Below are 14,476 nucleotides of genomic sequence, written 5' to 3'. Positions count from 1 at the left end.
ATTGATGCCAGTATGTATTAATGTAGAGCCCATGTACATACAGATTGATGCCAGTATGTATTACTGTAGAGCCCCTGTACATACAGACTGATGCCAGTGTGTATTACTGTAGAGCCCATGTACATACAGACTGATGCCATATGTATTACTGTAGAGCCCATGTACATACAGACTGATGCCAGTGTGTATTACTGTAGAGCCCATGTACATACAGACTGATGCCAGTATGTATTACTGTAGAGCCCATGTACATACAGATTGATGCCAGTATGTATTACTGTAGAGCCCATGTACATACAGATTGATGCCAGTATGTATTACTGTAGAGCCCATGTACATACAGATTGATGCCAGTATGTATTACTGTAGCGCCCCTGTGCATAGAGTGCGTTGCCTGTAGCACGGTGCCTATGTGCATGCCCAGCCAATGGCCGCTCGGTGCCACAGCGCTTATGTTGATTCCGATCTCTCATTTCTCCCGCAGATCAATTTAGAGATTGTTGATTGGCGCCCTGGGGAATGTACTTGTACTGGGGCTTGTCGGGGGGTGTGGTTTCCCCTCTCAGCCAATCGGATGCAGAATGTGACAGAGCAGGAAGTGGCTAGAGCCCACATGGGGCCCTCCCCCTGCCAATAGAAACCTATGGAAGGTGCTGCCTAGGCTGTGTTCATGTCACCTCTCCGTACGGACGCGCCAGGGGCCATTTAAGAGGAGTGTGGCCCCAGTGTCAGGCAGATCCCATATACTGGTGGATTACAGCAGGATCCGAGTGTGGGAGAGAGAGAATAGCCATGCAGTACCAGCACCCCAGCTCCTCAGCCCTGGGGCTCAGTGTCCCCCTGTACGCACCCACCCCTCTGCAGCCAGTGCACCCAACTCCCTTCTACATTGATGATATCCTGGGAAGGAGCAGCGCCTCTAATGGGACCCCAGCCTTACCCACCCCAACCCTGCCATCGCCCAACTCTTCCTTCACCAGCCTGGTGGCTACCTACAGGACTCCCATCTATGAGCCTACTCCCATTCACCCTGCCTTCACCCACCCCGGGGCAGCCCTGGCAGCTTCCTATGGAGCCAGCACCTATGCCAACCCTCTGTACCCCTTCTCCAGGCCGGTCAGCGAGTACACCCATGCCCTCATCCGGCACGACTCCCTGGGTAAGTAACACATTGGTGCCTATTTACAGAGATTTAGCGCTGTAACAACTAACTGCCAGTTGTATGGGAGAGACCCCTCTCTGTCAGTGGGTCCTGTTATTCTAACTATGCTGTAAGTGCAAATTATCAATGGTTTTAATGTTTTATTTTTTCGTTATAAATGTAATTGAAATGATCTGTCTGGTTGTTTATATGACTGCACCGCTGGCTTCTGACTCCTAAACAATGTAGCAGAAAACAGCTGATTAACAAACCTGGGGGGGAAACTCACTTCTGCTACATTGTGTCAATAGTCACATTCAGAGAACCTAAAATAGAGCCTAAAACGCCGATTTCAAATACGATTCCATTTATTAAGCGGTTTGATACTTAGAATGGCATTTCCTTTCCTTATACAAACACTTTTTGGCGGAGCTTCGCTTTAACGCTTATTCCACACAAGGCAACTGGGCACAGGAATAAGTCTCTTTACTTACTATGGGGCACCAGCGATTATTTATAAAGACGCAAAATCCCTGTGTGGCATAACCAGCAAGGAGTCAGGGGAATCACTTTTTGTTATCGATTGCGAGGAATTGAAATCTCTGTGGCTAAAGTGATTTGTAGCTGGCTTGGAAGTCACAGCGAAACCACAGCAGCAGTGTCAGTGCAACTCTCTGTACCAGAAGCCTTCCCTTAATGCTAACAAGGCTGATGTAATCTCCTTCTCTGTAAGCCCTCTGCTCACTCACACTATTTCCTTAGAAAAACGGAGAGAAATGTGACAGATTTAGCAACTGTTGCAGGTTACAGTCTCTAAAACTTAAAGGGATGCATGAGTGCAACACAGGGCAAGTCAACTGTGAACAAGTAACAGGGAGGGATCTGCTTATTTGCTTATTGCAGAAGTAAAGTCATATTGGTTGCAACATATTTATTGTGGGACTGACTGGTAATAGTCATGCATGGTGGGAATAAATAGTAATAGTCATGCATGGTGGGAATTAATAGTAATGCATGGTGGGAATAAAAAGTAATAGTCATGCATGGTGGGAATTAATAGTAATAGTCATGCATGGTGGGAATAAATAGTAATAGTCATGCATGGTGGGAATTAATAGTAATGCATGGTGGGAATAAAAAGTAATAGTCATGCATGGTGGGAATTAATAGTAATAGTCATGCATGGTGGGAATAAATAGTAATAGTCATGCATGGTGGGAATTAATAGTAATGCATGGTGGGAATTAATAGTAATGCATGGTGGGAATAAAAAGTAATAGTCATGCATGGTGGGAATTAATAGTAATAGTCATGCATGGTGGGAATTAATAGTAATGCATGGTGGGAATTAATAGTAATAGTCATGCATGGTGGGAATTAATAGTAATGCATGGTGGGAATTAATAGTAATAGTCATGCATGGTGGGAATTAATAGTAATGCATGGTGGGAATTAATAGTAATAGTCATGCATGGTGGGAATTAATATTAATAGTCATGCATGGTGGGACTGACTGGTAATAGCCATGCATTATGGGGCTAAATAGTAATAGCCATGCATGGTGGGGCTAAATAGTAATAGCCATGCATTATGGGACTTAATAGTAATAGTCACACATGGTGGGACTTAATAGTAAGAGTCATGTATGCTGGGACTGACTAGTAATAGTCATGCATGGTGGGAATAAATAGTAATAGTCATGCGTGGTGGGAATAAATAGTAATAGTCATGCATGGTGGGACTGACTGGTAATAGTCATGCATTATGAGACTTAATAGTAATAATGAAGCATGGTGGGGCTAAATAGTAATAGCCATGCATGGTGGGGCTAAATAGTAATAGCCATGCATGGTGGGAAGAACTGGTAATGGCTATGCATGGTGGGACTGATAATAGCCATGCATGGTGGGAATGACTGGTAATGGCCATTCATGGTGGGACTGACTGGTAATGGCCATACATTGTGAGACTGACTGGTAATGGCCATGCATGGTGGGAATGACTGGTAATGGCCATTCATGGTGGGAATGACTGGTAATGGCCATACATTGTGGGACTGACTGGTAATGGCCATGCATGGTGGGACTGACTGGTAATAGCCATTCATGGTGGGGCTGACTGGTAATAGCCATGCATGGTGGGACTGACTGGTAATGGCCATTCATGGTGGGACTGACTGGTAATAGCCATGCATGGTGGGACTGACTGGTAATAGCCATGCATGGTGGGACTGACTGGTAATGGCCATTCATGGTGGGACTGACTGGTAATGGCCGTACATTGTGGGACTGACTGGTAATGGCCATTCATGGTGGGACTGACTGGTAATGGCCGTACATTGTGGGACTGACTGGTAATAGCCATGTATGGTGGGCATGGGCGCTAATAATCTAGCTGCAATATATAAATAGTAATGCTGGTACAAGTTCATAGTGAAATTGACAGCTGATAGCGCTAGGGTTCCCAATCAGAGAATCCTGTTGCAATGGAATGAATTCACTTGATCGCTGCGATATTGCATTAGGCAATGCCTGTCGTAGTTTTTATAAACACATTGTAGGCACAGTATTTCTGCAAGTATCTAGGCTTGGGTAGTGTTAGAGAAATAATAAGCGCAGGCTTGGTAAGTTCTACATATTCCCCTTCTGATGGCGTTAAACTATAATTATTATTATTTTTATTATCATTTATTTATAAAGCGCCAACATATTCCTCAGCGCTGTACAATAAGTGGGTTTCAATTCACAGCATTTCTTGGGATTGTAGTTCACCACCAACAAGAGGTGAAATCAGTTGCAAGTTCACAATCCAGGGATAACAGGTTGGGGTTCCATGACCCACAGACTGTGCGAGGTCACAATGGGCACTGAAGGGCCCAGCAAGCACTTTCTAACTGCCTAGTCCTATAGATTGTGTTGTACAATGACTGATTTATACTCATCAGCCATCGGCTACAGGGAAAGGTGAGACTAGTAGTTTGACAAGAACTGGGGGGGAGAATTCCCCTGAACTATATTGCCTGACTGAGGTCACAGTCACCAGTAACTGAACCAGAAATGCGTAAGTAATTCCCTTGAAAAAAAAGAAGAAAACACTTAAAACGCAAAACAAAAGAATATCGCCTGGTGATAAATACGCAGCGATCACTTTGCGCAGGACAGAGCTGCAGTTGGGCTGATTAGCGCGAATCTGGCCCGGGCCCTTTCCGTTCATACAGGAAACCTTGACTTCTCGATAGGAGTAAATCTGCTCTCAGAAGCTGTTAAATGCTTTCCTGGCTGCCTCTTCCTCGGGAATCGTGCGCGATGCTGATTATATTATCGACATCCTCAATACAGACAAATTCAGGAAACACTCGGCTTCTGATAGCCAGGATCCGTTTTTGTGATATTGTTCATTTCCTCTGTGTGGGATGAGACTGCTACAGCGGCTAAAATAACTTGCTGCTTCCTATTTTCTTTTTTTTTTTTTCTACGGCTGCTTTTCTTGCTCAGCTCCAACTGACGCAAACGATTGTCTTGAGCAACTCTCCTGTTGTAAGGCACAGACCGCAAAAATGCAAAGCTGGGGGTTTAGATAGCATCTAGTGGGAGATACTGATCGCTCATTGTAATAACTAGTGAGGACTATACGCTGTTATCTGATACCCCCTGAGTAGTAATAACGAAAAACAACCTAACAAATAGGAACAATCGTATCCCACTGATAGAATTATACAAACGCGTTTTGCTCTTAGACTTCAATATTTTCGTTTAACGATTTAATCAAGCCTATGTAAAACTATATATTTTGATAAATGATATATATCAAATTCGTATCACTAAGTTGCAGTAAGTTTGCTGACATGGCACAGAAAGCGATACATTTTATAGGATAGATACCGTGTTTATTTCACAGCTACTTTGTATGAGAAGAAAGTTTTTATACATTTAGTAAGATTTCACTAGGAATAATCGAATTTGTGTATAAATGCATCAGGATTGACAGAGTTAATTGTATATGAGAATCAGTTTATTTTTAGAACTTTCGCTCTCAACTGTTCACAGTTGGGAGCTTTTAGAGCAGGTATGAAACATAATGATCATTACAGCGCCATTGAATTATTTGTACCGGGCAGACACGAATCTACTGTACTTGGGGTATTTGTTACTGTACAGAGCAGAAGGAAGCCGGTGTGTGTGTGTTTGATAGACCCACAGGAAACACATTGGCGGAAATGTGGCCATAGACCTAGGGGAGGATGGGACTGCTCCTCTGAGCGCAGTAAAATCAGGGAGGTGAGAAACAGGCTAAAGATTTACACCCTATCAGCAACACCATGGGGGAAACTGCCTATTATCTGCCATTAACCACTAACAGGCACTGCCTGCTCTCTATAGCCTTCTGCATTTCTCTCTAACCTTATAAATAAATATAATATCAGTTTATTTCATTGTACAATATACGTGTTCAGTGGTTTTAGCATTATTTATAAATGCAATTGCAATCGAAAGCAATATTTTTCCGTCTCTTTTCTGGTGCACAGTTGATTCTGTCTCCTAAAATAGTGCAGCAGAAGTCAGCCTTGCATGCTGCTTCTTTGCAGTTTTGTTAAACTGTAGGGGTCTGCTACATTGTTTCAGAAGTCAGAAGCACCAGGGCAAAAAGGGACAGGCAGATACTGGTTTTAATAGCAGCTGCATTTATAAATCACTTTAAAAAAAACAACAGAACTAAATGAAATAAAGTTATATTTCCAAGTTGCTTGACATATAGAGCATTCCAGTTTGTGTCCTTGGGTTCAATTCTGTTTTGGGGTTTCCAGCCCCAACATTACATTAGGGTAATATGTATGTATGTATGTATGTATATCTTTATTTATAAAGCGCTACTTATGTACACAGCGCTGTACAGTAGAATACATTAATACAAACGGGGTATTAAGATAATAATAGATAAATACAAAGTATTACAATAAATACAAAGTATTATAATAAACACAAATACAAGATACAGTTGCAATAAGTTAAAAGTCAAAGACACAAGAGGATGGAGGTCCCTGCCCCGTAGAGCTTACAATCTATATGGGAGGGTAACTTACAGACACAAATGGGCAAATATAAGTGCTATAATAAAGCACAATTTTCCCAAGGAGGTAACCAGTTTACAAACACATTGACACAAACAGTTACTTATCTATGTGATTACTTTATTACTTATTAAACACTCGTTACCAATTGCATTACCCTTTTCAGCAAAGTGCGTATTTGTTGTGTATTGTGCAGGCAAACCCTTGCTATGGAGCCCCTTCATCCAGAGGCCTCTTCACAAGCGGAAAGGCGGCCAAGTGCGGTTTTCAAACGATCAGACCATCGAATTAGAGAAAAAGTTTGAGACACAAAAATATTTATCGCCCCCGGAAAGGAAACGCCTGGCTAAAATGCTTCAGCTCAGCGAGAGACAGGTACAGAGCCCCCCAGCACTGGGGAAATAGGGGATTATATCTGCCGAATAAGGGAAAGGGGTGAATATTCCAGATTTTTAAAAAAACAATTTGATTTTAATTATGTATGTACTGTGGCTTGCATTTTATACATCTGCCAGTTTCTCAGTGAAACAGTGTATGAATCTAACATCTATATTTCTGTTTGTCAGCTAATCTCTTCTCAGTATTTATCCAGCCGTTATATAATTATTGCCTATTATTTCACTCATCTTTATTACTAATTATCTTCAAATAGATTATCTCCAAATAGATCTTTCTATTAATCTATCTATCTCTATCTATCTATGTATCTTCATCCATTCATATTAATCCATATACTTTTGAATTCACCATCTGTCTAGTCTGTTATCTATTTATCCTATTATATCTATTTATTTAGCTAGCTTGTTATCTATCATATATGTGTATATTTATCCATTCCTATATATCCTTATATTTTTTTTCTTTAAATAATTCATGTGTGCATCCTGTTACCTGTCTATCATCAATCTATCATATTTTATCTATGTATCTAGCTAGCTTTATAAATAATGCATATTTACTTTATACATTATACTATATTTCTAATACTTTATATATTCCCATCATTCCAACGCATATGCCTGCTATCTATCTTTTATCTATCTATCTATCTATCTATCTATCTATCTATCTATCTATCATCTATCTATCTATCAATCTATCTATCTATCTATCATCTATTCAATTTCTCAGTGAAACAGTGTATGAATCTATCATCTATATTTTTGTTTGTCAGCTAATCTCTTTTCAGTATTTATCCAGCCATTATATATTGCCTATTATTCTATTATTTCACTCATCTATATTACTAATTATCTCCAAATAGATCTATCTATCATCTATCTACAATCATCTATCTATTATCTCCCTATCTCACCGAATATCTGCTGATTGTGAATCTGACGCATTATTCTGTACATACTTTATTTTATGGTTAAATACACAGTGGTTCTTCCTCAGTAATTGTCACAGTTATATGATAATAATGATACAAAAGTTGCCCAGAACCATTTGTGTTTCTTCTAATATTGTATCAACACAAAATAATATTTTCCGTACAACATTGAATTGGAACAAGGGAACTGCCTGATCAGGTTCAGCTGATGTACATGCATTTCTCCTACAGCCTCCCCAATATAATTATGATTTTCGATCTGTTCCATATGGTTGCTATAAATGGAGCTGGGTAGCCGATTCGATGCGATGTTGCGCTGCTGTAACCAATCTCTTTCTATTTCTGTGCAGGTCAAAACCTGGTTCCAGAACAGAAGAGCCAAATGGAGGCGTCTCAAGCAGGTATCTAAAAACATTCATTTTCTATAAAGGCAGCGATTTTAATCAACTTATCTCTTAATGTGATCACCTATTCCGGCTTGTGTGCCAAAGTCATTTGGGTGCCTGTGTAAACTCTTCACCTTGATTAGAAAGGCAAATAGTCAGGAATCCGGGGGGGAACTGCTCAGGCAGCACTAACGCTAAAAGCATGGGGAGAGGTCGAGCTACGAGCGAGTCAGTCGCACATCAACTGCCGCAACACTGCGCTAATTGTAAGGTACACGGTGCCGGCCCATATGGCCTTTAGCTCATTACCAGAGCGCTGATAAAGCCACTTTGGGAGAGCTGTACCTGTATTTAATCCTCCTCATTATACAACACACATACTAACAACAACTCATATTTCAGCACAAAGAGTCCCCTTATTTCACACCCCTTTGCCTTATATTACTGCCTAATGATTTGTCTAGACTAAATCACATTACCTGGGGGATTTAGCGATGTGTACAAATGTCATTTACATTGAGCCTGGTCATGGGGTAATTGAATTTTAGTGCAGAAAGGACAGACTGGTAGCACCTTAAATGGGAAAATGTTATTACATTTGGGAAAATCTATGTGTCTGTCTGTCTGTCAATCTATATGACTAATTGGCTATTATCTATATAGATATAATCAGTGTATATATTTTGGTGTGCCTTGAAATCCTTATGTTATTCTTAGTATGATGTTTGTGTTGTAGTAGGGGGCATAGGGCTTGATTCGTTCCACCCTGTGACACTTCCCACCTATAAATCTCACAGAAACCTTGGAAATAAAAACTTACTCTTTGGTGTTAATATTTAATATTGAAAATTATTAGTGTTATTAACTAATTAGAGCCAATGTTTCTGTTGTTGTGTCTAAAAAGGAATTACAAAAGTGAACACTAATAATTCATTTTTTAACTACAGATGATCTAAGATAGCAGTCACACTTATAATTAGGCCACCAGAAGATTTCAATAATCCACATAAATATATCATCATTTTGAAATATCTTGGGCTTGTTTTGTGCCCACTCTATCCTTATTTCATACTTTGGTTGATCTGAATTATGGACAACATCTTTATCTGGAAATCCGAGGGCTTTCCATGTAATAGATCCCATATCTGTAGAACTAGGTTTTGGTATTATCTATACATCTCTACATATAAGAGGGAGCTGCTGAGATGTAAGACTGCCATAACAACAGCACCCCTAATGGTCATAACTATTTGCTGCTGCTGTTAACTGAGAAGAACTCAGTGGCAAACTCTGGTGACATTACAATGGGTGTGGTATAGGAACTGAGCACTGTAGCTAACGTTTTCCTGTGCAGCCAGGCAGTAGAATTTAAAGAATGTTACTGATGTTGCAAAACAGTCCATACAATTAAAAGGGAAATCCACCCAAACACGTTTTATTTTGGATAATGAAAGACAATAAACTTCTAAACAACTATCCCTTATACATTTCTTGAAAAATGTCTGTGGTTTTAAAGGTACTTGTAAATGTAATTCTTGGCACTGCTAATTCTGACTCCTGAAACAATGGAGCAGAAGTGACTTCTGCTAAATTGTTGCAAGAGTCATAGCAGAAAGGCACAAACAGTGCAATCAATGGCAATTACATTTACAAATAAGTGGATTTAAAAGGCTAGCAAAGCCTTTGAGTACTTCAGTAAAAACCAATAGAGACAATTCTAAATACATTTTGTATTTTATAAAACTAATATCTCAGTTAGATTAGTAGCTGCTCCTTCTAGCTGGCTGGCAATAGGTTCATTTTGTTTATTAGGGTAAGTCATTGATTAGCCCACAGCACTTTATCTTTAATGTTGAGGGGGAGGTATGCACATAGCACTATTTAAATATATATGTACATTATTTTTGGGGTTGTGCAAAGAAAATACAGAACCTATTGTTCTTTAAGGGTGAAGACAGATGGGGCAATTAGTTTCAGCGATTTTTAAAAATACAATCACAGCGACTAATTGCAGCGGAACTGAGTTCCATGCTTTCCTGTGATACCCTTCTTGTTAAATACTGGGGATGGGGTGCATAATAATAATAATAATAATAATAATAATAATAATAATAATGTATTATGTATTCCAAGCACATTTTAATTTGGTCTTTATAACTCTTTCATATTGACTTCAAAACTGTTGTGTGGGTGCCAAGGTAATTTAGTCCTTAGCAGTTTAAATGCCAAGTCTGAATGCAGGGAAACAAACAAACAAACTAAAAATTTTTTTAAAAAATAACAAAAAAATTAGACTATTCCTTGAATATTATAACCCCCTTTTCCTGTGAGGGGATAGGTAATTGTATTAAAAACATACTAACAGGGCCAAATGGGAAAAACAGTGCTGAAGATAAACTGTATTGTTCTAAAAGGAAGAAAATGTTGTGCCTTGTGGGCGTAAACATGAAAACCTGTGTTTTTGTAACATCAATGTGTCATCTGACCGGCAATGCAACAGATGAGTGAACAGCTTATTGGGTTTCTAGTACTGATTGTACAGTTCATTCAAAACTGTTAACTGACTTTTCTATTTTAGGAAAACCCACAGGGAAATAAGAAAGACGAAACTGAAAGTCTAGAGAATATCTGCGAAGAGAGTCAGGAGAGGTGTTTGAGTGCTGAGCAGAAGAGCAGAGAGTCCTCCTTGGATGAACCCACCTCATCGCCCACCTCCCAAGAGACTCTGGATTCAGAGGTGTCCGATGATTCCGACCAGGAGGTGGACATTGAAGGAGACAAAGGATTTTACAACTGTGCACATTAACTGCTGCTCAGTAAGAATGGACCTCTCTTCAGCTTGCACTTTAACAGAAGCTGGACCTAGCTCCCTGGTAGCCTGACTTGGGTTAAGCCAGTGGCTGTCGGACTTTCTCAGTTCAAGCCCCCACTGGAGTTCCAACCTTTGTTCAGGGCCCCCTCAGCTCATAACAAGGAAAGCAGCGGTGTACCAGTCAGAGCAGAAAATACATTTTTATCCCAAATCTTATCCTAATTAACCTTCAAGTTGGAGGTATCTAGGAGAGCAAGTAGGCATTCTCCTCAAATTTCATTCTTTATTGACCTTTCAGGTGTATTTAGGAGAGCAAATAGGCATCCTCTCTAATTCTCACCCTAACTGGCAAGCTTCTATCCCACAGTGGCACAGTTTGGGAACCACTGAGTTAAGGGGATGGAAAGGACATTTTATCAGTGTATATCAAGGTTTAGTTTGATCATGGTCAAAGTTCTATTTCAGATTGTGTATTTATCATAAACGGTGTTACTGTAATATTTTGCCTAATTGCACAATACCACTAATATTCCCCAAGTGCCTTTTTTATACAGGTAGATCAGGAATCTCATTGTGTAAGAAAGCTCAGATTTTATTGACACTCAAAAATGAAGGAAGTTTTGTGTATAAATTCCAGTGCATCTCAGGTTGGGGTGGCCAGGCCTATTGTTTGAGTGGCTTGGGAATTTCCCCTATGTACACAAGCAAACTGTCAATCATGGAGGGTGCACAGCCAATGAGGTCGCAAACAGGCAACCCATTTCACGTGGACCATATGGACAGCCCTTTTATGGGGTACAATTCATATTCCCTTATTGCTCCATTGTCTATAAATGACTTTAGGCTTACATAACTATATTGTTGGGTCTATTTGGAATGGAAAAATAAATATTAAAAGAAGCTTAATTTAGCAATAATTAAAATTTTACATATTTGTACATAATTCTTTTTGTAAATCCCAAGTGCATTGAGAAAATTGCCAAATAATGATTTTTTTTTTTACAAAGGGAGATCTCAAATCAAATGTTATTATATGATTTTTTTATTGTGAATATGTAATATATACATTGTTCTTTTTGTATAATGCGTGTGTTGTTGTTATACCTCAGGTTGTTTATATGTCTTGTAAATATATTTTCATCATCCAAGCAAAAAACATATTTAATTTTGTGTCTTAAAAAAACAGTGGAATAAAAGAAAAAAATGGATACACACAAGGGTCTTCATCCATCATTTTAGAACATTTTATGACATTTAATCTTTTTTTTTACTCTGATATAAACTTTGAAGGGACAAAAAATAAATCTAACCAAAATATTAGAAAATAAATTTGAAACGCAGTTAAAAAAAAAAAAAGAGAGAGAAGTCGGTGTCATATTCTGGTTTCAGCAAACAATGAATGCAGAACAGGAGATAAGGGGATTGCTAAAAGTAAATGTGACTCACACTTTGTTATATTGATTTTTAAGGATCATGATTATTTTTTAACATCCAAAAACCACCAGTCAGTGACCCCTCTGTAGTTAATAGAGGTTATCTGTGTTCCATGAAATGACTTCAGTTCTGAGAATCTGTTTCAACACAATAAGATTAGAAATAGAACTTAAAAAAAACACTTCATGCTGCTTTAGTAGCCACCCCACCCCACAGGAAAATGGTGATTGTGCATGGGGCAAGGTATTATTAGCAGTTGGAAATGTACAGGCACAATTGTATGTTTATTACTTAATAATAAAGGGGCACCCTCATCCAGACCCCCATGTCAGACTGGGGCACTATGTGCCCCACCACAGATCTACATAAGAACCCACCAGCTGCTAGCCTGCCAATCTGGACACATTGACATTCACTGCCCTTCTCAGCCTGGAACAAAAGGGATTGGGACCCCAGTTTATTATCCTTTATTTAAATAGCATAGACATTCCGCATCACTTTCAGGCCCGGATTTGTGGCGAGGCCACAAAGGCCCGGGTCTAGGGCGGCACATACACAGGGGCGGCATGCCGCCCCGCCGCAAGCAAATTTTAACATTTTGCTCCCATACGGAGCAATGGGGACATCTCCCCACTGCTCCGTATGGGAGGTCTACGTTAAGCACTTGCGCATGCGCATTAGCGGTCACGGCGGGGGGGCTTGTTCGCGCATGCGCATTCGCGGCGGCGGCGGGGGGGGGGGTGCCGAATGGGGGCGGCCTTGGGGCGCCCCAAGTAGAAATCCGGCCCTGATCACTTTGCAGAGATTATGCATAATCACATCAGTCCCTGCGCCAGTGGAGCTTACACTCTAAGGTCTCTGTCACATTCACACACTCTATGGTCAAACTGAACATGAAGATAGTGCCCTGGCAATAATAAAAAAAATGAAAGTTGTGCTCACCATAAAATTTCAAACTATTAGGCAAGGGTGCATTAAGGCTGTAAACACATTCATTAAGGCACTTTGTGCATTGAGCTACTAAGAAATGCCCTCCCCTTTAAACAAAAGAGGGACAGTTTGTCCATATATTGCAATATATTCAAGTCATCCCTGGTCTGGCAAGTCCTACACTCACTTTCTTCTGCTTCTTTAAGAAAATGTGCTGCTTTATTATAAACGTTACACACAGGGTCGGACTGGGGGGGTGCAGGGCCCACCGGGGCTGCTGACCCAGGGACCCTGCAGGTGCCCCCGGCGGCTGTGTCCCCTGCACTCTCTAGGGGCCCCTGCTGCACCCCCTAACCCCCCACAGGGGCCCCCACTAAGCCTCCCTTACCCCCCGCAGAGGCCCCGCCCGACGTCCTCCCACCGTGTGAGGGCAAGGGTCGGGTCTGGGCCACAGGGCCCCACAGGGTTTTTTCCTGGTGTCCCGGCGGCCCAGTCCGACCCTGGTTACACAGAGACTGAGTTTTACATGCAACTTGCATGCTTTAATGGTTAAAACTCCTAAATTGTTGCCCTTTTATTGGCCCACTGGGATCACCTGACTGCAGCTGGAAAGGGTGGGAGCAACAACATGGAGCTGGCCACTGCTCCTGTATAAACTTTATATTTCTTGTTAGCTTAATGCACAGAATGTCTAAATGTCCTATATATATTGATAACGGGTAAGTGCAGAGGCCCTCTTGTCTCTTTCTGGCTGTAATCAAACCCAGGACCACACCATCAGGCCTGGATTGGCAATCTGTAGATTCTAACAAATGCCAGAGGGGCTGCAGCAAGATGCCATAATCAGTCACTATTTAGGGCGAATACGCGCTTGCTACTTAGTAGCAGCTACTTGTCATAGATACAGAACACCAGAAAATACCCTGCCATAGACAATACTGAAAATTTCCTCTGCTAAAACACACGTACAGACAATTATCAGTAAATGATCAGCATTGTCTATTTTTGTAGCCATGGCAAATAACTGCTACTAGTTGTGTGTCTTCACCCTTATTGGGCTTGTTGGAGGCTATTGGGTCACAGTAAACTCGTATATGAGAAGTGTCCTTGGCTCCTTCAGCACACCTTAAATGAATTTTATTTTTCCATCTGCAGAGCAGGGCCCAATAATGGTGCTTGAGGTGGCCATACACTTAAGGGTGGGCGGTATCGGGCTATAACCCTGGGATGGAAATAAAATGGTGAGTATAGGCGCTATTGGGGGTGCTCATTCAAGGGCAGATAAGCTGCTAAATCGATCTGAAGGATCTGAATTGACAGCTGAAATCTGCCTGTGTATGGCAACCTATAAAGCTACATGAAGAGCCCACCT

At 40.7% G+C, this 14,476-nt stretch overlaps 1 protein-coding gene across 1 annotated transcript; it reads left to right on the top strand.

Annotated features, from left to right (window-relative positions):
• The first annotated feature begins 753 nt into the window (after nucleotides 1-753).
• On the top strand, nucleotides 754-11,954 carry hhex (hematopoietically expressed homeobox). Its single transcript, NM_204089.1, is given in 4 exon segments — nucleotides 754-1,159; nucleotides 6,406-6,584; nucleotides 7,893-7,943; nucleotides 10,507-11,954. Coding segments are annotated over 4 exon segments (825 nt in total). The 5' UTR covers nucleotides 754-792; the 3' UTR covers nucleotides 10,735-11,954.
• The last annotated feature ends 2,522 nt before the right edge of the window (nucleotides 11,955-14,476 follow it).

Source organism: Xenopus tropicalis, chromosome 7 (genome assembly GCF_000004195.4).
Source record: "Xenopus tropicalis strain Nigerian chromosome 7, UCB_Xtro_10.0, whole genome shotgun sequence".
NCBI classification, from domain to species: domain Eukaryota; kingdom Metazoa; phylum Chordata; class Amphibia; order Anura; family Pipidae; genus Xenopus; species Xenopus tropicalis.
Note: the sequence above shows the minus strand (reverse complement) of the source record. Positions and strands in the feature narration are given on the sequence as shown.